This window comes from Gambusia affinis, linkage group LG04 (assembly GCF_019740435.1).
Source record: "Gambusia affinis linkage group LG04, SWU_Gaff_1.0, whole genome shotgun sequence".
In the NCBI taxonomy this organism is placed as follows: Eukaryota; Metazoa; Chordata; class Actinopteri; order Cyprinodontiformes; family Poeciliidae; genus Gambusia; species Gambusia affinis.
Window position 1 is genome coordinate 30,672,350 of NC_057871.1, and position 21,752 is coordinate 30,694,101.

General features: G+C 39.4%; 1 protein-coding gene across 2 annotated transcripts in view; it reads right to left on the reverse strand.

The window, feature by feature from the left end:
* Positions 1 to 21,752, reverse strand: part of myo15ab (myosin XVAb) — a 65,810-nt gene that overhangs the window by 33,025 nt on the left and 11,033 nt on the right. For both annotated transcript variants that reach the window (XM_044113122.1, XM_044113121.1), the window contains exons 11-38: positions 21,574 to 21,683; positions 20,393 to 20,467; positions 19,890 to 19,980; positions 19,784 to 19,789; positions 19,601 to 19,704; positions 18,718 to 18,781; positions 17,788 to 17,901; positions 16,402 to 16,563; positions 15,135 to 15,248; positions 14,966 to 15,024; positions 14,494 to 14,617; positions 14,288 to 14,383; positions 10,894 to 11,025; positions 9,568 to 9,693; positions 9,416 to 9,493; positions 8,426 to 8,577; positions 7,765 to 7,810; positions 7,550 to 7,674; positions 6,046 to 6,163; positions 5,747 to 5,922; positions 4,733 to 4,817; positions 4,608 to 4,640; positions 4,438 to 4,519; positions 4,113 to 4,243; positions 2,088 to 2,183; positions 1,827 to 1,955; positions 1,645 to 1,751; positions 240 to 418 (exon numbers count right to left, since the gene is read on the reverse strand). In XM_044113122.1, the coding sequence (XP_043969057.1) occupies positions 240 to 418; positions 1,645 to 1,751; positions 1,827 to 1,955; positions 2,088 to 2,183; positions 4,113 to 4,243; positions 4,438 to 4,519; positions 4,608 to 4,640; positions 4,733 to 4,817; positions 5,747 to 5,922; positions 6,046 to 6,163; positions 7,550 to 7,674; positions 7,765 to 7,810; positions 8,426 to 8,577; positions 9,416 to 9,493; positions 9,568 to 9,693; positions 10,894 to 11,025; positions 14,288 to 14,383; positions 14,494 to 14,617; positions 14,966 to 15,024; positions 15,135 to 15,248; positions 16,402 to 16,563; positions 17,788 to 17,901; positions 18,718 to 18,781; positions 19,601 to 19,704; positions 19,784 to 19,789; positions 19,890 to 19,980; positions 20,393 to 20,467; positions 21,574 to 21,683 (2,914 nt within the window). The remainder of the gene's footprint in view (positions 1 to 239; positions 419 to 1,644; positions 1,752 to 1,826; positions 1,956 to 2,087; positions 2,184 to 4,112; positions 4,244 to 4,437; positions 4,520 to 4,607; positions 4,641 to 4,732; positions 4,818 to 5,746; positions 5,923 to 6,045; positions 6,164 to 7,549; positions 7,675 to 7,764; positions 7,811 to 8,425; positions 8,578 to 9,415; positions 9,494 to 9,567; positions 9,694 to 10,893; positions 11,026 to 14,287; positions 14,384 to 14,493; positions 14,618 to 14,965; positions 15,025 to 15,134; positions 15,249 to 16,401; positions 16,564 to 17,787; positions 17,902 to 18,717; positions 18,782 to 19,600; positions 19,705 to 19,783; positions 19,790 to 19,889; positions 19,981 to 20,392; positions 20,468 to 21,573; positions 21,684 to 21,752) is intronic.

Sequence of the window (21,752 nt, forward strand, 5' to 3'; positions counted from 1 at the left end):
AAGACTGGAGGGCAGATAAGGTGGACGAGAGCAGAAATAAGAGAAGGAGAGATGGCTAACTCTACCTCACTGAATGTTGAAGACAGACTGGGTTCAAATAAAAAAATAAAGTAGGTTGGGCCAGCAAGAAGGACTCAAAAACATTTGGAAAAAGTTCAAAAGTGAAAGTATTTTTCCCAGTTGTCAACAGGCTTATGGATGTAAGATTCTACTTGACTGTAAATAGTGTTTGTTCTCACCGTCGAAGCAGTGTACATGCAGAACGGTGTGAGCTTTCTTGCGGTTGGCGGTCCACTCCAGCAGGCAGGGTGGGTACGTCCGGACGTACTCAGGCCCGACGCCGAGGCGCTGCAGAGCCTGAAGCAGACGGTTCTGACACACACAGTCGTAGCCGTCTGGGCCGTAGTCTGACACAAACCTACAAAATAAGTGTGTGACTTGGAAACTTTATATCAGATGTATGCTACTTTCCTGAGGTAATTCAGCCCTCAAATTTGATCACATAACTGTCACAGCACAACTATAAACGTCAATGTGATTTTATGGAATAAAATAGAACAAAGGACAGAATAATAATAATTTTTTCTAATTAAAACCTGAAAACTGTGCAACGATTTTATACTTAACCCTTTAAATAATACACTTGTTCATCCTAAAGTATCTTGAGTCAAATTGCAATAAAGCAGAACTTATTTTAATACGCTCAAAATTAATATTAAACAAAATCCATAACTTCTCTATCCTGGCTAAAAATGTCTCCATCTCTCTCTCCTCTCAGGTCAAGAGGCTGGGTGTCATCCTCAGCATCACCCTCGCCTTTCCCTCCCACGACAATAACTCTACTTGTTGTGCACTCTTCCATCGTTGTAATATTAATCGTCTCCGTTCTTCTCTCACTCCTCACTCCACTGCGGTTCTTGTTCATAATCTAGTAAATTCCCCTGTAGATTGTTGTAGTTCTCTTCTTTTTGGCCATCCACTCAAAACATATTTGACATATAGCAATTTTTTAACTGAAGGCAAAATAGTTACATGATTGTGATATAAAATGTCACTTTGTACCTGGAAAATACAATACCATCCCTACAGAGAGGGTTTCTGATGACTTTGTTTCAACAATGCTTTGTTCTTGACACTCTTCCACATAAACCATATGGAGTGCTGTACTCTTTCACATTTTAATACAAGGCATTTTGGGTTATTATTTTAAAGTCTATCCCTGCTTTCAATTTTTCTGCAAGTCTCTTTTTATCCAGCTTACTGTGTTTGTTTGTGATGCTGTTTGTTCACTAATGTTCTCTGACAAACCGTTCAGGGCTCAAAGGTCAGCTGCAGCTGTACTGAGATAAATTTATTCACATGAGAACCTTATTTACTAAATTGTTGACCTCTGAAGGTGGTTGTACTTGAGTTTTATTTTCAGATTTTAAAAAATAAATAATGCAATGTGTTGAAAAGTATCCATCATTTTCTTTTGACTTTGCAATTACATCCTATGTTAAGTAATTATTATTTAAAATGTAGCAAAAAACCCCCCAAAAAACATACAAACAAAAAAAAACCAAAACACTGACGTTTGTGGTTTGATTGTAACAAAATGTGAAAACGTTCAGGGGATATGAATAGTAGAGGTGATTTTCTTACTTGAGGAGGTATTTAGCCAGTCTTTGAGAGGGCAGGAAGGCAGACAGACAGGAGGAGAAAAGAAGCCAGCCTCGCTCTGAGTTCAGCACGTTGGGATTCCTCCACACCTACAGGACCACCATGAAATTCTTAAAAAATCAAAATAAGATGGAATATCGATGTAAAACCTGTCAGTTTAAAACCTGGTTGGCTATCTGAGCCAGGATCTCATCTCTGAGGCTGGGGTTGGCCAGGCCCCTTTGGATGATGTAGTTCCCAAACATGTTTTCTTGAGCTCCATTCAGGTTCGGATCGCCCATGAACCGCAGGATCTGTCAACAGCACCGATGGATGTTTATGGAAAATAGTGCAAGTCACTCATGTGATATCTTAATCTTGACTGATTTCTTTATCTATAAGCTGAGTGTCGATGCTACAATTTCACCAACAAATGCAAAACGAACCAGAATGAAGATGTCGAGAGATCCCTGCTTAAGCTCCTGATCCAGACGAATCAGGGAGTTCTCTAGTGGAGCAGTGAGCATTCCAAACAGAGGCTCCTACATCAGAAACAAACACAAGGATTTTAACAGCTTCTCCATGGATCAACCATGTTTCCTATTTAAAGAGTGACACAGTCTTAGCTGCTGATGTTTTCTATGTTTTCTTTAGGCAGAACTAAGCACTTGTGTTTCTCCCAGTGTTATAAAACCAAGATAGAAATTGGATTTAATGGAAGGGGATAGATGTACATTTTCGGGAAAAGATAGTATGTTGAGGTTAATCTAAGCAAACTAGGGGTCCACATATTTATCGGTCTCTTGATTTATTGGCCATGATTTCCTTAATTTTGGGAGATCTGTGATTGGGCTGTACTTATATATGAAGCCAATATTATCCATGGATCTTACTGACCTCAGCAAATGTTCACCACTGTTCTCTTTTTGTTCTGTTGTGAGAGAGTCTGACTGATAGACCTACCCACCAGGTCATGTCTGCTCATTCGCAGTTAACAATAGTCACCCCACTGTTGCCACTTCAGCGACTTTCCTGTTATATTTTGTAACATTCATCCATTCATCCATTTTCTGTTCACCCTTCGTCCCTAATGGGGTCGGGAGGGTTGCTGGTGTCTATCTCCAGCTAAGTTCCGGGCGAGAGGCGGGGTTCACCCTGGACAGGTCGCCAGTTTGTCACAGGGCAACACAGAAACAGACAGGACAACACACACACACACACACGCACACACACGCACACGCACACACACACACACACTCACACCTATAGGGAGAATTTAGAGAGCCCAATCAACCTGACAGTCATGTTTTTGGACTGTGGGAGGAAGCCGGAGAACCCGGAGAGAACCCACCATGCACAGGGAGAACATGCAACATGCCGGGAATCGAACCCAGGACCTTCTTGTTGCAAGGCAACAGTGCTACCAACTGTGCCACTGTGCAGCCCTATTTTGCAACATTTCAGACCAAAAATATGTGTGTCAGCCAAATGCTTGATCGGCAGGTCAAGCATCTGTAATTGGCGATCAGCCAGCAATCCGTGCCCCCCAAAACAAAGGGAATATGGCTCAGTCATGTTGGAAGCTGGCATGTGCTGTGAAAATTCCAACTTCACAGAGAATAAAATGTCACTCAAAGCTCATATCATTCACAAGATGAAGGAATTGAGGGATAGATAGGCAACTTAGACACATTTTTGTCTATTTTCACATTTTTACAGATGTGGAAGATATTTTGTACTGTGTTTCATACAAAACCAGTTGTGTAGACTTCACATAACTGTATTTATTTTATGTTTTAATATGTTGAAACTAGGCTGGTAAAAACCAGGCTCTTGTCTTACTTTGCTTCGTCCAGAGGGTCTGGGCTCTCAGCTGCTGAGAAACGATTGTTGATGTTTTAAATCTTACCCTATAGCTAATATTTGTAATGCGCTATGAAGCTTACTGGAAATTACCTGTGCTGTAAACAACAATCCTCCAATGCAATGAGAGAAACACTGAGCTGAACGAGGCAGCTGTTAATGTTGCTTCAATATTATATATATAAGTATGCCAACACGGACTGAATGGGTTCCTTCTCATCCTCCGCTGCCATCGCTAAAACGGTGCAGAAAATCAATGTCATCGTTCATAACTTCTCCTTCTGTTCACTGATTGGCCTGATCAAAAGTTGACTGGAGACAATCCAAGTAAAGGAGAGAAATCCCAGACTGTTATTGAAGCAAGATTTTAATTGAGACCAGGCGAGGTTGAAATTATTCCTTGTGAAACTTAAAGTCATAACGTTTCCCAAAGGAACTGGGTTTATTTCAAAATATAAACCCCCCCCCAAAAAAACAACAAAAAACTGTCTTGGTCACTTCGAAACTCTTGGAAAGTCACATAAGAAGAATTTTTGCTGTGTGCAAGTACACACTATTACTGATGCACACGCTGTCGCTGATGTAACAGTGTGTGTTAGTGTCATTACCCTGAACATGATCCGGATGTAGTGTGTTAAGAGGTAGTTATTGATATCGAGGGGCAGGGTCAGCTGAGGATCCACCTGAACCTTTGGAGCCTGGACCACTGCCAAGCAGTCAGAATGCAGCTCCTCACCCCCTAAGAGAGGAATACACACACACACACACACACACACACACACACACACGCATGCACGGTCACCCACATACGCACAGGAATGTTTATGCAACAGTATGAAATTAGTCAGTGCCACAAATAAATCTCAGTGTTTGCAGCTTGGCTCAGCAACATTTACAGTGTTATTGTGAGAGGCCAGGTTTGTGTGTGCACACCTGAAGCAGCCTGCAGCAGGCCAGCCAGCTCTGCAGGGATAGGTAATGTCGTCACATTCACCACTTCACGATTGATCCGATCCTGCACACAAAAAGAATTCATCATTGCAGCAGAACATTTAATGTAAGTGGCTAATCTCGGGTGAATTTATTTTTGCAGTTTTACTCACTTCCTCCGCCTTCCTTGCAGGCTCCACCACTGTCTGACAATAAGACAACAGTATCACACTTCACACATTTGCTCATTTTTAATTGCTTCCTCTGAATCAGAAAGATGCTGAATCTGTGTGCATACCCTCATGTAGCGCTGACGGTTTACAATTAGCAAAACGGCCGAACGTAGCCTGATGAGATATTTCCTCCTCAGAGCAAATTTTTTTCTGTTGGGAAAAGTGTTGCCATCATTGATGTATGAATTATGAAAATACAGAGAAAGGGAAAAACAAAAAACAAAAAAAGATTTAGATAAATTATAAGTATCATAAAACTAACCCCCCTTTAAGAAACATTGTCATGTTTGCTTGAGTTCAGTTGAGAGCTGCACCATCAGCGACAGTCACTGCACTTGGATTAGTGCAGAATGTTGATGGCACTGCTACAGATTCAGTGCACGTTTTTCACAAAGTGTCATTCGTCCTAATTTATCATAGTTGAAAAGCTATTTCTGAAATATCAAAGAATCAAACTGTTTAACCTTCACTTTATTGCCTTTTTACTGCCTTCTTACACACTTGACTAAAATGCAAATTTGCGCCACACGCGTTTGTTGTTGCAGGACTGGGAAATCTGTCACCTTTGATGGATGAGCACAGCCTGAACTCCCCGGCCTTATCTCCTCAGATCAAGGGCATGAAAGAGGTTTTCCATGAGAAGGTTGGTCATGTTCAGGTCAGTGAAACCAAACTCTTACACCTAAAATCCTGAGCTAATGGGTGAAACTTCAGACTCAACTAGGATGATATCATTAAAACCAGTCGGTGTCCAATGTGACAGTTTGGCAGTCGTGTTCAATTTGTTCTAAACTCTTGTTTAGAACTTTATGTATGTTCAGCCCTTAGCAAAATGCTTTGTCACATTATGTCATGTTACAAATATACAAACTTCAATGTGTTTTACCGGGCTTGAATATTATAGACACAACACAAATTTGTGCAGAATTATGAAGTAGAAGGAAAATTATGCAATGTAATCATGTATTTATTTTACAAATACATAAAATTTTTTTAAAGTTTGCAATAAAAAAGCTGTAAACAATATTGTATTATTTACCACAGAGAAAAGTATCAATTGCAACGAGTTATACAATTACCTGACCAGGTAACCTCTGCAGCGAGCTTCAAAGCAGGTTATTCCTTGCCTGAATTTGAGAAATTTCTGCCGAGCAAAACACATGCGAGTGTATCTCTGCAGCACCATGGCAGCTATGTCCAACACACGGTCACGCTTCCCTTCCAGCAGCTGATAAAGCTCCTCTTTCAAGAAAATCTAACAGACACACATAAAATGTAAATTTATTGATATCTACATGTGACACATGCGACAGCCAAGCTTGTATTTTATGCATATGTGTGTGTGTGTGTGTGTGTGTGTGTTACCCATAGAGCTCACCTTGCTGACCCCCACCTGATAAGAGCCTTCCTTGACCGGACAGAGTTTGTGAAGCATGATAACACAATTTTCTCCATCTGCTGGCAGAGGATCCTTCAGACAGAGCAGAGCTTTATACCTGTGGTCACATGTAACATGAGTTTGACGAGGAAATATGAATTCCCAAGTAAACAAGGAACAGGAAACCCAAAGCTGCAGCCTGCGTGCCTGATCTGTGCAAATCTTAGTTTGGCTGCTAATCTGAGAGCTCTTGTTTGGGGCTAATTGGTGTTCTGTGTATTCAGAGTGTTTGGCTGCTTGCTTGGTTTTACTAGCTTCTGCGTGAGTGCTGCTGTAAGTCAAATCACTTTGGCAGCAAACGGTGAGAGGTGCTGGGAGATCAATTGGTTTCATCTGCTTTCCTACTGAGGTAGCTGACAAAAGCCAGATGGCTCTTTCAACATGAAGAGATTGGTTTGCGTGAAATGTATTATCTCCAGAGAAAGGCAATAATTACAACAATTTTGAAAGAGTGGTGAGAGCCACAGGAACATTGTCTTTTAAGACAGGAAGGTGAGAAGGGAGGTTGACAAATACTACGGTTTTTTAAATTAATATTTTCAATTCCATCAGAATTAAAAATATTCTGTTTGTTGCGGTAATGTGATAAAGTGTCAGTCTCCTCACAGGTTTCTTCTATTGTTACTTATTTTTCCTATTTCAGATTGTGAAACAAGCTTACAGATATGACCTGCAGAAATGTAATTTACAGTTTTTAAATGAATATTTCATTTCCAGAGGGAAAAACCAATCCACGGCAGATTGGAAGGTTTAATCCTTTACTGGCCCAATATTCTTTGCAGGATTGCCTTAATTTTGGAGAAATTGTGGCTTAAGGGGAAAAGACGTTTTGCTCTAAGGAAGTGGATGATTCTAATTTCCTACTGTCACATTTTAATGTGACTTTGGGAAGCCACCTAATCCCAGCCTGCGTCCTGATCTGCACATCAATGAATAAAGGTGTTGTGAGTGATGTTTGAGGAATACAGTTCTAGTGTAAAAACACTAATGAGTGATTGCCATGAATGAAAAGTGTTTCATATTAAGTTTCGTTCCACTGCTGGGTTCTACTGTTTAAGGTCACAGCAGCAGTTCAGTTTTATTTAAATCCTGACTTAAACTTCATCTAGATGTAGATAAATCCAGAAACTTCACTTCAGATTTTTTTTGTCATCCTGTATAAACAAGTAAGTAAAATTATTTTTATTTTAGGATACAATATTTGGCCCATTAATTACTTTATCAAGCCATTTATTTATTCCTATTTTATTGTCAATTTTGTCAGGATCTGTCCTCCATACATAATAAGATTCAGTAGGGGATACATTTTTAGTGTGTGACTGGTAGCTAATGCAGAGCCACAGAAACCCTAGGCTCAATTCAAACACCCCTTCTACAAAAGTACAACTGATTCAACCTAAGCTGCCTTTAAATATGGTCACTGTCCAGATCTTCAACAACCAACCTTGACAGGAAGCTGTGAAAGGGCAGTCTTGCCGGAAAGCCTTCCTTCCTTATACGTATTGTCTCCATAATGCCACAGTAAAGCAGCTGTGTGTTGACCATATCCATGTCAAACATTCCTGGCTTCTGCATAAACAGGTGAACTGTGTGTCAATATAAACTGAATAAAAAAACAACATTGCAAACCAGCACACATCATCCAACTTGCAAGTGTACCTTATGACGGTTCGGCTTGATGCATCGCACAAAATAAGGGTTACACCTGTCACAGAGGGATGACAGTTGATGCACAAATGAGTAACTTATGGCATTATTTTAACCTTTTTCTCTAAAAAGGTGTCTGTTTTTAGTGTAGATTTAGAGAGAATAAACTTTTTCTGCAGAGAGCCATGAGTTATGTGTCAGTTTAGTTATTAGATGAACATAAAATTAACTAAGACTGAAAGTGGTCCGAATATTTCCAATCTCAATTTATGTCAGATGTCAGGTTTTATGTCTTTAAACTTAGCCAGCTGTTGGAATTGTTTACTTGTGGAACCAAGTGAAACAAAACATTAGGAATTTATTACATTAAAGAAGGTTATTTTACAACAGATATAAAAGATTAGAACAATGGAAGAAATTTTCCTGCCATCCCTCTTCTTTTAGATTCTACACTTTGGACATATTATAAGCCCTTTGTCTTGCAGTGTCTCATAACTGTTGATGGTGTTCAGCATGACTTCTCACGGGTTTCATTTTCCCAATGACAAGAGTTCAATCATATTTGCCATTTGGGCTGTATACAGTTAATATGAGGAGGCCTCCAGATGCCCTTCATGCTTTCAAGTATGAATGTCTGGTATTCAAAAGCGAGAAGTCTGCAGTAACTACAAACCTCTCCATCTTATCCAGCAGTTCCTGCAGGCTGCTCTGGAACTTTGCGCTGACTGTGTTGGTCTGATGACGTCGGGCTGCACTGTTGCGACGTAAATTGGAGCGCTGCTGCGTCAAAGACTCAGAATGCTTCAAGAAAAGGCTGGATACCATCTGAACACAGAGGATGTACAGTCAGCCTAAAAGACAGGGCTTAGGTACAAGGATCTTCTCAGGTAACAGAAGTATGATATTTGTTAAAGATACCTAAACATTAAACATTAACTATCTGAATGCAGAGCTGAGTTTTTTTACATGGAGAGTATTGTATTTACAGTCTGCAGCCTGTGGTTACTGATCACAGCTCACATTGCAACCGAGTGAGAGCAACACATCCACCTTTTAACACCTTAAAACGTTTTCATAACCTTTGACGTTTTTCACATTTTGTAACATTACACTCAGAAAGTTATTGTATTGTTGGGAATGGTGCTCTTGTAGTTGGACTCTGGGGCCTTCATTGACCGGCTGGATTAAATGACACACACTATTTACTCACCCGATGTCTAGAGGTCATTGGCGGACAGTGTTTTTAGAGTGTCAGTGGAAGGAAAGCTGAATAGAAATGAATGCTAGACTTATGACGTTTTTGTTTTTTTTAAAGCCCAATTATTGTCTTTGCATTTTACAAATATGTGCAGCATCTTTGCAACTTTGTGCTGGTCTGTTGCATCAAATTTGATAAAATATGTTGAAGTTTGCGGTTTTAATGTAACTAAAATTAAAAAGGCTTAAAACAATATTTTCACTCAATTCATCTAATAAAAACATTTTGTGATTATTTTCAAGTGTTTCTTCCAGAATGCCACCCAAAGTGTTAATCAGTTGAACTTCTAGTTGAAAGCTATATAAAATTTTATTTGGGAAAGATTTTAGAGAAGAAATGCACTGCTTTAAAAATAACAAAATCTGGCTTAGTCATGAGATGAAGATAGAACTGGGATGATCTTACTCTGTTCCTGCTTTGAATGAAGAGGTCTAAAACATCCTGCCGGACCAAGTCAAAGTTTTTGTCCAGGAATTTATGAACCTGTAAAGCACATTGTTGGAGCTCAGACAGAAAAGTAAAACCATGAACAGAAACAGAAACAGACAGAAATGTACCTGGTAGGTGACTTTCCCTGCATAGTGTTTCAGGGTAAACTCTGGCAATGGCATCTTGGGCCTGGCATACAGTGGATCATTACCATGGTGATAGTGGCACTTCTGAAGGAAGGTATGGTCTGTTGCCTAGTGATAATTGTGAATGGTTAATGGTTGATGGGTGATGGAAACCATGTGTCTATAGCAGACATACATATTTGGAAAACTGATTCAGTCTGTCCCTGATGTAATGCTGCTCTTAATTCACACTGAGCTCCAGAGACTCTGTAATACATTTATCTCATAATGAGCTCAATCATTTTTATCAAGTTGAAGTGATGATAGCGGCGGGTAAATAATTAAGTCAGCATGTTTAATAGTTTCATACTGATCTGATCTGGCTATGATACAATCCCTTGAGTCACAGAATATTTAACAGAGAAAGCTTTTAAAACTTCATTTCTTCTAAAAATGAAGATTGAACTATTTCAATCAGTTATTGCTCTCAATAGTTTAGTGTTATGACATCTTGCTTCATTCAAAGCACATCAGCTCTCTACAGAAACTTGTCTCTGGATAAGATTGCTGTCAGTTCACCAAAAGTATTAAACCTTAGAAGATCTTAACATTCTGTTTACTCCTCTTGTCCTAGGGGTCTAAAATGACCCGCCCTACCAAAAGCCCCAAAATAAAGCGTCTTACTTGAATTGAAATCCAAAAGCTATTTTGCATGATGAAACAATCAGTTATTTATCAATTCAACTCAATTTAATTTATTTTCATCATGTATTTTTTGTTATACAATACAAAAAGATGATCAATAGTACTTACACTTTTCTTTTCTTTCTACCACAAAGAAACTGTCATAACAGTTTTCTTTTACACACGGTAAAGGTTTATTATTGTAATTATATAAATGTGAAGTAATTACTTCTGATTTAACTATGCTAAAGGGGAAAAAGTTAACAATTTGCAACTTTTTTGTCAGCAGTTCATTCTTTTATATTTACTATTCATCACTTGCTGGAAGCACAGATTCTGTTGAAGACAATCTTTGCACACTAGTGGTGTACAGGCCACATAGAAACATAAACAAAAACAAAGTATCACTTTTCCTAAGGATGGGGTCAATTTAGGAAAAGTCCTAAAATTTAAAGTTGTAAAAAGATAGTTTAAAGTATTTTTTTTTACAGCTAAACATGGTAGTGGGTCACTTTTGACCCTCAAAACAACACAGGGGTTAACAGGCTCATGATTTATGAAGAGCTAACTTTTGACTCTTCATGTGTTTATTCAGTATACTCTCATCCACATTTTAAATGTCAAACTAGGAAACAGGTTTGGTACCTGGGGGAAGCCGCACTGGTCGTCCAATATGCGCAGGATCCCATGAGGCTTTGCAGCAATGAGGTCAAGACATGCCTGGTTGTTGCTGAAGGGCTGCGGCTGCCACTGAATCTGCTCCCGCATGTATTCTTCCTGCAGAACACAATTCAGCACACAACAACAAAGTTCATGAGGTTAATAAAACCAATAAACCATCACAAACAATGCATAAAGTTTATCAGGTAAGAAATTGTTTTATTTGACCAGGTTTGATCTTTATGGGTCCATATGATATCCATCTATTGCATTTAATCAAAAATCCCCCTGTCCCAACTCCCAACCATCCAGGAGGTTGGTTTCACCACAATAATTCATCTCAATAGGACGTGGTGGTTTTGTGTCCAAATGCATTAAACAGCATCTGGATTCTGATTAGAATTGTAACTATTACTAATTTAGTCTACTTTATGCATTTCTCCAGATAACTACTGTGGTTATCTGGAGGATTGACTTCCACGGATGAAAAATGCTGGTTGTTTTAACAGTGGTGTTGTGGTACTTAATGCTAATGCTCTCAGAAGGCAGAAGCTTCTGCTAACTTCCTTCTCACAACAGAAATCACCATAAAAATCTTCACATTATAATCTGAAAAATATCTTTTTATCTTTTTCTTTGTTACCAATACTTTCGTTTTGGCTGAAAAATATGGTTTGAACTGAAGCCCAACCTCCACTTTCCAACTGTAACCTCATAGCTCATTGATGGCTTTCCATTGCAGTCTCATTTGTCTATTTCCTCATGGCTTATAAATGTGGCTGAGAGGCAGAGCAGTTGTCTTACAATCGGAAGGCTTAAGGTCAGATTTCAGCTTCCTCTGGTCACATGAGTGTTAAGCCCAAATTACAGACCAGTCCCTGTGCAAGTGTATAAATGTGCATAACTTTATGGACGCAAAAGGATACATGTGGCTAAGGCTCTTTGAGTGGCCAGTGTGACTGAACATGCTGCTTTCTTGTCTGACATGATGGGAAAATCTAGAGAATTGAGATTAGATTCCGGAGATATCAGGAAAAGAATCAAGGAGCTGCACAAGAACAAGAACAATTTATGGAAGCTTGTAAGTCCCAGGTTCAACACACCTACTGAAAGCTATAAGCCTTACAGCTTAAAGGAAAAAGTAGGAAAAATAATATCTGCCCTGAACAGACAGCTTGATCTATGTCTCTAGTGACAAAGTGACACAGTGTTCTGTCTTTGAATTCACAGAACACCAATTTGTCTCCAACAGCTGCTCTTAGATTCACAGCTAAGCTCAGATTTGCGGAGCTCAGAGGCTCTGTCTGCAGCTTTGGATCTTTTTGATTCATGTTTACTTCATAGTTCACATTGCATCATTATACCCACGTTATATGTGACCACAGGTATAAAGCTCTGCTCTGCCTGAATGATCCTCCACCAGCAGACAGAGATAATTGCATAATCATGTTTCACAAACTATGTCCAGTAAAGGAAGGCTCGTATCAGGCAGTGGTCAGCAAGGTGAGCTTTCAAAGCAATATACAAACACCACACATGTATGCATGAAATACAGGCTGGAATGAGTTTTGCACAACATCTATGGAGCTTAACATTTATGTTTGCATGTGTGACCATTAGATTATGTGAAAGAAGAGTTGCATCAACTGTTAGCGTGAAAGCATGACTGTGCATTATGAACAGAGTTTTGTCATGATCTTGGGTTGTTTGGGGTTACAGGTTTGTTTCTATGTTTCCACTTTTCCATGCACTAGGTCTTACTTTTTAATTCAGTTTCTGCAATCAGCTTAGTTATTCCTGCCTTTCCTTTATCTGAGTTTTACCTCGATTATTGTTTACTTCATCGCCAGCTCCGCTCATGTTCTATCTCACAGGTGTCAAACTCCAGTCCTGGAGGGCCACTGTCCTGCAACTTTTAGATGTGTCTCTGCTGCATCACACCTGAATAGAATAATTAGGTCATTAGCAAGCCTCTGGAGAACTGATCTACAAAAGGAGGTGGTAATTAAGCGATTTCATTCCAGTGTTTTGTACCTGTGGCACATCTAAAAACTGCAGGACAGCGGCCCTTGAGGACTGGAGTTTGACACCCATGATCTATCTCCTTCCAGCCTGTGTATAATCAAGCTCTCCAGTACTTAAGACCTTCATTTCATTTCACATACTCCTGATGTGCTGCAAACTATGCAGCAACTTCATTAAAGCCTTAGCCAGGACCAGTTTCTACTGATTTCTGTTGCTCACTCAAGGCCTCTTAGCATAATATCCTTGTCTGACTTTCCTTGCTAACAACAATCGGGGATCAGGGAGGAAACATGACCAAAAAACCTAAATCCTCAGGGGCAGGTCCAGTCAAGTATCAATTCTTTGTGGAGCAAGTACAAATCAGGACAAGTCTTCTTCCTCAAGACAAGCCTCTGGTCTTTAAGAGGCAAGTCCTGATTTTCAGATGAAGACTCTTCATGAGACTTGACAACACATTCTCACTCCCGACTCGTCATATATTGACAAGTTGGGACGATTTGGGACTCAGCGTCACATGTTGATGCGTCGGGTACCCCCTTCGCGTCAATTATTGACGATTTGGGAAGGTTCCCTCAGCGTCACATGTTAACGCATTGGGAAACCACTTAATGTCAATAATTGACGAGAAGGGTTCTCTCATTGAATGATGTACCGCTCCCTAAGTGTCCAAAACCGACGATCTGGTTAGGGCTAGGGTAAAGGTTACAGTTAGGCTTAGGGTTGACCCCCTCGCGTCAATTATTGATGCGAAGAGCCTACCCAACGCGTCAATATGTGACGCTGAGGGAACCTGCAAAAGTGTCAATATATGACGAGTAGGGAGTGAGAATGGGTTGGACATGAGTCTCAAACTCCACTGCAAGTTAAGATTTTTGTTTGTAAATGTGATGAAGTGGAAACCCGAGAGTTGTTATCTCTGAACTTAAAACCCTGGCTTCTCAGAGACTTTATTCATTTATACAATGAAAATTGCTTGATGCATTTGCATCATAAAACAAAACCTTCCACCAATACTGTTTCCACATAAATTAGTAGAGAAAGTGGGCTTGTGGAAGTTGAAAGAAGAAATCGTAAGCCAAACAAAACTATCTACATTATATCAACATCTGAAATCTGTATTTAATAATTAGAAAAGAATCTAAAACACCTGCCAGTGGAAACAAAGCTTTCAACTAATATCTCTTTCAGAATAATTTTGTTTTAAAATATGACTTTCCATCAACCAAGTGTTCTCTATTGTTAATGATATAGAAGAAAATTAGGTTGATGGGGTAAAATATATGTGTGAGAACTTTTTTTCCAGTTCCGTGTATAACTTCTTGATCTAGAAGTCTTAACTTGTGATCTCCCTGACCTGCTCCTCCTGGAAGACGACTCTGTTGTAGTAGAATTGCAAAGTTTCATTTGCGTAGTTGATGCATAGCTGCTCAAAACTGTTCACCTGTAGATCCTGAAGAGCAAAAGAGAAGACATTGTGAGGTGTATGGGTAAGTTAACAGAGGCAAGCTTTAATCCTTCACCAGAGGAAAATCTACAGGAGAGATTGCTTCATAGCGTGACCTCAAATCCGTAGATGTCCAGCACAGAGATGGAGAGGGCTTCGGTGCGAGGGTAGACCCGTCCGTTGATACGCTCTGTCAGCCAACTAAAGAGCAGCGAGTACAGGATCTTGGCAACAGCATCTCTGTAAAAAAAAAAAAAAAACAAAAAAAAAAATAAAACACACAATAAGGTTTCTATGGAAACAGAAAACTGGGTTCCTATGGTAACAGAAGACATCTGAAAATCTCCCCCCGGCCCTGAGATCCTTTGTCCTCACATGCCTCAACCAAAGATTGGAAGAGAATATCAAAGACTCTCCACTCCCCCTCTGTATGAGGTCTCCTGGTGTGGTTTTTTATAGAAGGGTTAAAACAAGAACATTAAAAAAGCTTCAAATAAGACTGTCAAGCATGGTTCACTTGCACGTTCTTCCAAAAACAAAATGTTACAACCTCAGTTCTTTTACAAAAAATTTACCTGAGGCACTCACCTGGCATCTAAAGCGCTATCCACTGTCAATGGAGTGTAGATCTTTTCCCTCCCTGTATCCTGAGGGACAGAGGGGAAGAGAGTTCAAAGACACAAATTGGATAACTAGCACCACCCTCAGTCTGGAAACATTCTATTAAGGTGGAGTGTGAGGTTGAAGGTGGGCTTACAGTCATTTTATAAGTGACAGCTTTCTGCAGACTCTCTGGTGAAACCTGCAGCAGCTCGGCTACCACTCTGATCTCCTGTGCACTGACCACCGCCGCAGCCTCCTGGCCCTCAACCTGGATGGAGGCACATGCATGCAGCCATGCTGTCACCATCTGCTGTGTCTTTAAAACTGAATGGACTTATATATTGCATTACCTTGCAAAGGATTGCATACTCCTGACACTTTTTCACATCATGCCACATTAGATTGTGACATCACAAACATCAATGCATTTATTTAACAATACAGAAATGCAGGAAAGGTCTACAACTCGGGAAAGTGTGTTGCAGGAACATTTTTTAAAATGGGCCTTGGTGGCGGTTTCCCATGTCGGCATTAGAAAACGGAGCGGTGCAAAAGAACCAGATAAAAATAATTTGCCAGTCACATCTTGAAAAAGTTTTCCATTGCTTTTATGTACCGGTATGTACGGTCACAGAGGAGATGCTTGCTGCCGAAGAATGGGTAACTACTTGACAAATCATATTGACAAATGTACTTTTTGAGCTCATGGTTATTCAGGGTGCCTTAATGCCTGAGAGAACTGCCCGTTTCCCCAAAGCTCCACCTTGGAGCTTCAGCCCTCTGCCAAGTTCCAGCCCTACAGAGCCCTCCCCCCCTCGCCCTTCTGCATTATAACTCCTCCAGAAAGCAGTAACTAGCAAACTCCAGGTGGAACTGCACGTCTGCTGAGCTCATCATGCAAACCACAGCGCTTCTAAGAACGGTTGTAAACAGCATCAATGGACAGTATAGGGAAGCATTGCTGCGATGAAGTGCTGAAGGGGAATTACCCGAGGTTCTGAAACAGACAGAACAATCTTAAGGTGAAGACAAATTTCTATGACAAAATACAGCATTTTAATTACTATGAAAATACAGTTTTATAACAACTGTATGTGACATTGTCTCTTTATTGTGATATTCCCTCTTTTAAGAATGTGGTCAAAATTTAAAACTTTTCCTTGAAAGTTTGTGTTCTCCTTCTAGTATGACAGAGACTAGGCTATAAAAATTCAGAGGGATGAATACAAATGATGGCCAAACATCTTTAATGAATCACTTTACAGTTATATACTACTTTATGTACTTTGTGTTGACCTAGCAGATACAATTCCAATAAACGCATTGAAATTTGTGGTTATAATATAGACAAATTGTTGAAAACTTCAAGTGGTATGCATCCTTTTGCAAGGTGTGCATGTGTCAGTTTGACTGAGTCAGACCTGATGTGACTGGAAGTAGACATTCCCCAGATGAAGCACCGAGGACAGAAGTCTGTAGATCCCGTTTTGCTCTTCTGGGGTGAAGCACAGGATGTCCATGGCACTCAGCAAACGCCTGAAATCCTCCCCATCATCCTTACACTCAATGGTACAGTTTCCTCCCTACACACACATGAACACACACAGCTGTCATCTCATTAGCATCACTGACAACGTACTTAACCTTGTCTAATTTTATTCTGATTTTAGAACAACTCATCAGCAGCTCTCTGCTTACTTTTGATAACTTCTGAAGTTTAGTTCTGCTCCACTTCAGTGCGTCACAACACATTAATGCTTATTACCAGCAGAATGTAAAACATTTTCCATTATCAAACTAAGTGCACCCACTTTCACTTCTGAGATTTTCAGTGCATAATGAAAACTTATGTGGTCTTTACCAGCTAAATGTTTTGTATCATACTTCAATTAGAGAAAAACAGACAAGAGTCAACATTATTTGAAGACATCTTGAAAAAGAATAAGGTAAAAAATTTAAACAATCTGTGACTTGATTACTAGTAATAAGTAAAGATGTTATTCCATAAAGTGGATACAACAAGACATGCAGCAAATGGCCTGAGACCGGGGCTCAAACTCTGATCAACTGTAACAAGAATTATAACCTTTGCATGTGGAGCCCACGCTCTAACAACTGAGCCACTCAGCACACTGAGTCCGTTTCTGTCTCTAAACAGCATTTGCCCTCTTTCTTCACATGTATGCTCTCAAAGAGGCACAGCATGGAAGGGGAAGTGAACTGGGATAAATCCATGCTCCCTCCTCCTGAAAATCTGTGACTTGCTCACTGCCCTATTTATCAATACCTGCTTTAGTGACTATGGCATCCTGTCACTGATTGGCCAGAAAACTGGCCTTAAGTAAAAACACAGAGAGAAGATACTGTCAAAGAAAAAAATAGAACAAAATAAATCATACACCACACAGATGAGATGAGTATCACTATGAAAGCAACCTGGGCTTCAGATGGGCCACTGGCTGATCACCTCCATGCCAAACTGCAATGATGCAGCATCTCAAAAAAGGAGCCCAGACCATTTATTCAGAGAAGATACTGTACATCAGCATGCTTTTCAGTAGGCTCATTTTTAATAATCTTTCATAATATTACTTTTCTTTTTTGAATTTTCTTGGGGTTTAAGTAAAAAAGAAAAAAAAAAAGACTATGATTCTGAAAATATTGCTTAGTGTAAAATAAATTTCTAATTTACAAATTTCACTCTAACTGAATTACTAAAATGAATTAGACCTTTAATCAATGGTGTTCTAATGTATTGAGAAGCACCCAAGTCTTCCCTGGTGCTGTGCTGTGCTGTGTGAGTGAACCTGATTCAGATAGTAGTACGTCTCAGCCTCCTGCAGATACAATGAACGCTTCTCATGAGGGGAAAGACCTGCCAGCATCTCATAGAAGATATGGTAGTTCCTCTCTGATTTGGCCTGTGTATTTAAAAAACACAAATGAGCTGAAATCAATCATTAGTTCAAAGGAAGGATGATAACCAACAGCATTAACCAAAGGCTTGCTGCCTCAACAGCAGACTTTACCCGTGTCATGCAACCTGTGGATGCGTCACTTCTCTAACACACTAGAATTAAATTATTCATGAAGGGTGCTATATTCTACATTTTCCTCGTACAGATTATCAGGACCTTAGGCAGTTGAGAAGCCATCACTTGCTGGAGGCACAGATTCTGTTGAAGTTTAGAATTTTTTTCGCTAATGTAGTGCGTCAGTTTGACACTATGAAGCTTACTGAAAATTGTATGTGCTGTACATGAGAAAAAGGGCCATTACATCTTTGCCCACAATAAAATGTTTAAAACAGCTTTAATAGTTTATGCTTTAGAAACTTGGCCAACTTGGACTGAACGGCTTCGTTCACTGTCCTTGCTAAACTACAACTACGGCAGGTTGCAATTCTAAAATGGAGAAAAGAAAATCTCCAATCGTTCCTCCTATACACTGATGGGCCAGGATGAAATGCATCCAGAGAAATCAAACTCAATACGACAAATCCCAAACAGAGCACTGAAGGGAGATGAGAATCAAACAGAATTGCGTAGGAAGGAATCGGCCAGGCTAGTGATTCAGCTGTGTTGGAGAACAGATGCATCCAAAAGTTGTGGGGTAGTAGTTATTTGAGACTGGACCTCTGTTACATCCTGTCCACTTTCTCAGTATGACTCATGTGTAAGAAGACTCCTCCTGACATGCAGAGTGTGTGTACAGGTGTGTGCTCTTGTGTTTTTCACCTGAAAGACAATGCGGGACTTCTCCAGCAGATACTGAGACGTTATGGCACCACTGATTACACCCCTGGTGAATGGCACATAAACATTCATTGTTGAGTTAGGTAAGAGGTCATACATGTGTAATGTGTTTGGATCCATGACATCACTGCTCTAAGAACATGTCTGATCATGATGGAGCTGCTTCTGGGACATGTTTATATATTTACCAGGAAGACCCTGTGTATCCATTTCAACAGATGAGTTGTCTTTACAGAGTTAAACTAAAATAAAATTAGCCTGAAGGCATTAGGCTGATTAAATCTATGTATAATACACTACGGAAATAATGGGAACAGGGTTTTTGCATTGGTGTAAATAGAATTGGTGTTATATATAGACATTTATAAAAATATATTTAGTCACACCAGTCATGATAAATATACCGTAACCCAGACCTCTATTTGCTACTGAACTAAATCTATGACTAAATGTCCCCTTTATATCTAAAGCATTTCAAATTAATGTTTCTGTTGTACTCAATTAATAATTGAGTACAACAGAAAAAATGACATTTGAGTAAATTCATTGAGGTTTTAATTAAAAACACAGAGATGGTGCGCTTCAGGCTTAGCAATGATCCAGTATCACCTTTGAGTGGCCAGTGTGACTAAAAATGATCCAGTATCACCTTTTTATTTAAATTTAGTTTAAGTTTTCTGTCAGATCTATCAACAGATTTTGATACCACTGATTACAGTATATTCTACTTCCACATACAAAAATGAGTTGGTGCCCCAATGCTTTACAGAGACTGGCTACTGAAAGATGCTTAAGAGTCCTAAAAAACTGAAACTATCGTTTGGCTTGTTCAATAAAAGCAAGAGCAGAAAAAATAACTACTCACTCCTTCATGTAGATTTGTGTGTATTTTCCAAAGCGTGAGGAGTTGTCATTGCGTACTGTTTTGGCATTTCCAAAAGACTCCAGCAGGGGTGTAGCTTCAAGGATCTGATGAAACATCGCCAATAAAACATCACTGGTTTTGAAAATGAAAATGTTAGCTATCATATATAAATTAAAAAAATACCTCAATCTGGACGAACATGATGCATATAGAGGGGGAAAAGTTCATTAAAATGTAAACGTATAAAGCTAAATTGGAATGAAGCTACAGAGCAGTAATCAGTGAATACCTGTTGAGTGACGTTGCGTTTGTAATTTATGGCTGTCAAGTAACGCAAGATCAGCTTCGTGGCCTCAGTCTTTCCTGACCCACTTTCTCCACTGAAAAAAGAAAAACGATGAGTGTACAGACATATTGTGCAGGAGTTTTAATTGAGAAGAAAAGTGTTCTTCTCAAAATTGCTAGGTACTGCACTGAAAAGGGGTGGATGAGTGTATAAAAACGCTATGTCTATATAATATGAATTTTACTGAAATGCCATATTTTTTAGGATATTCTCATTTCTGTAGATCGCACAATATGGCCTTAAAAAGTTGGTATCTTCAGTTAACACAATTCTGAATTACAAAAATAGCATTTATTATGTCATACTTATTAATAAAGAATTTTCATTATTCTTAGTACCATAGAAAAGACATTAAAATGGTAACATTTTGTTCAGTTTAAGAGCTCCTTACTGAAATCAGTATTTAATAAAAACATATTAGCAGCAGCAACTGTGACATTTCATACCTGATCACAATACATTGGTCCTTTTTGGCATCCATCATGCTTGTATATGAGAGATTAGCAATAGCAAAAAGATGACTGCAACACAAAGAGACATTTTTCATGAATGGCCATTATTTTTACGCCTGTTACTTCTGTGTGCTGAGTGTGTCTGTTTAATGCATATGTGGTAGTGAAAACATAACCAAACGCTGCTTTGGGAACCAACCAGTTACAATGTAACAGTAGCCTATCAGTTACATATGAGAGTGCAGGCATTTACACCCTGCTTACCATGATACTGCATCTCTAACTAGGGCTTACCACTTAGACATACCCAGAACATGAGCACAACTGCAACTGACACAGTTCAATAATATGAAAATATTCTTGCAAAAGTGCTTTTACGCCTGCAACCTTTAGCTCAAAACTTGTTTTTTATTATGATGTTACAATAGTGTTTGAAGTAATTTTCCAAGCACATAGGTATTTCACTTTTCATTTTCTAAAAATAGAAAGATGATACCACGACTACTAACTTGTCAAGGATATCAACTAATTTGAAAAGCACAACAAACAGAACATTACCAAAAGGAAGAAACAATAGGTCAATGGTAACACTAGAGGAGATGCAGCGAACCACAGCTCAAGTGGGAGTATCTGAATAAATAAGAATTAATAATGATTCTCTCCTACATTTGGCTTTTATCCAACAACAGCAGGAAGAAAACAATAAGAAGTCCTGTTTAGCTCTTGCTATAAGCAATGTAAGGAACAAAGAAAACATGTGGAAGAAGGTCATCAGCAGACGAGACCAAAACTAAACCTACTGACCCGCATGCAAAACACTGTGTGTGACACAAACAGAGACAAAACGCATCCTGAGTCACACCCTCCCCACAGAGAAACATGAAGCTATCAGCGTCAAGCTGTGATGATGTCTTTCTTGAGCAGGAACAACAGGAAGCTGGTCAAAGCTGAATGGGACATGGGTGGAATATAGAGCGACATTGAAAGAAAACCAGCTGGGGGCGGCAAAAGAACTGACAACGGTAATTAATTTCCCAGGGGAATAACCTTCGGTCGATCAAACCCAAATATAGAAGAAAACCTGTTTGCAAAGCTTTAAAAGAAATACCACAAAACACTTGTAATTACATTGAAGCATCATTCTACAAAGTAGAATCACAACACTAAAGTCTTACGGGGGATTGTCACTCAGACCGTGGCCTTCATACTGGTGCACCATGTCTGTGCCGTAGATGTTGAGCAACTTGTATGGATTCACAGACACAAGAATGTTCCCTATGTAGGTCTGAGGGAAAGGAAGAGAGAGTAAACAAGGGAATTCGCTTAGTGTTTGTGATATTTGGATAGATTAGTT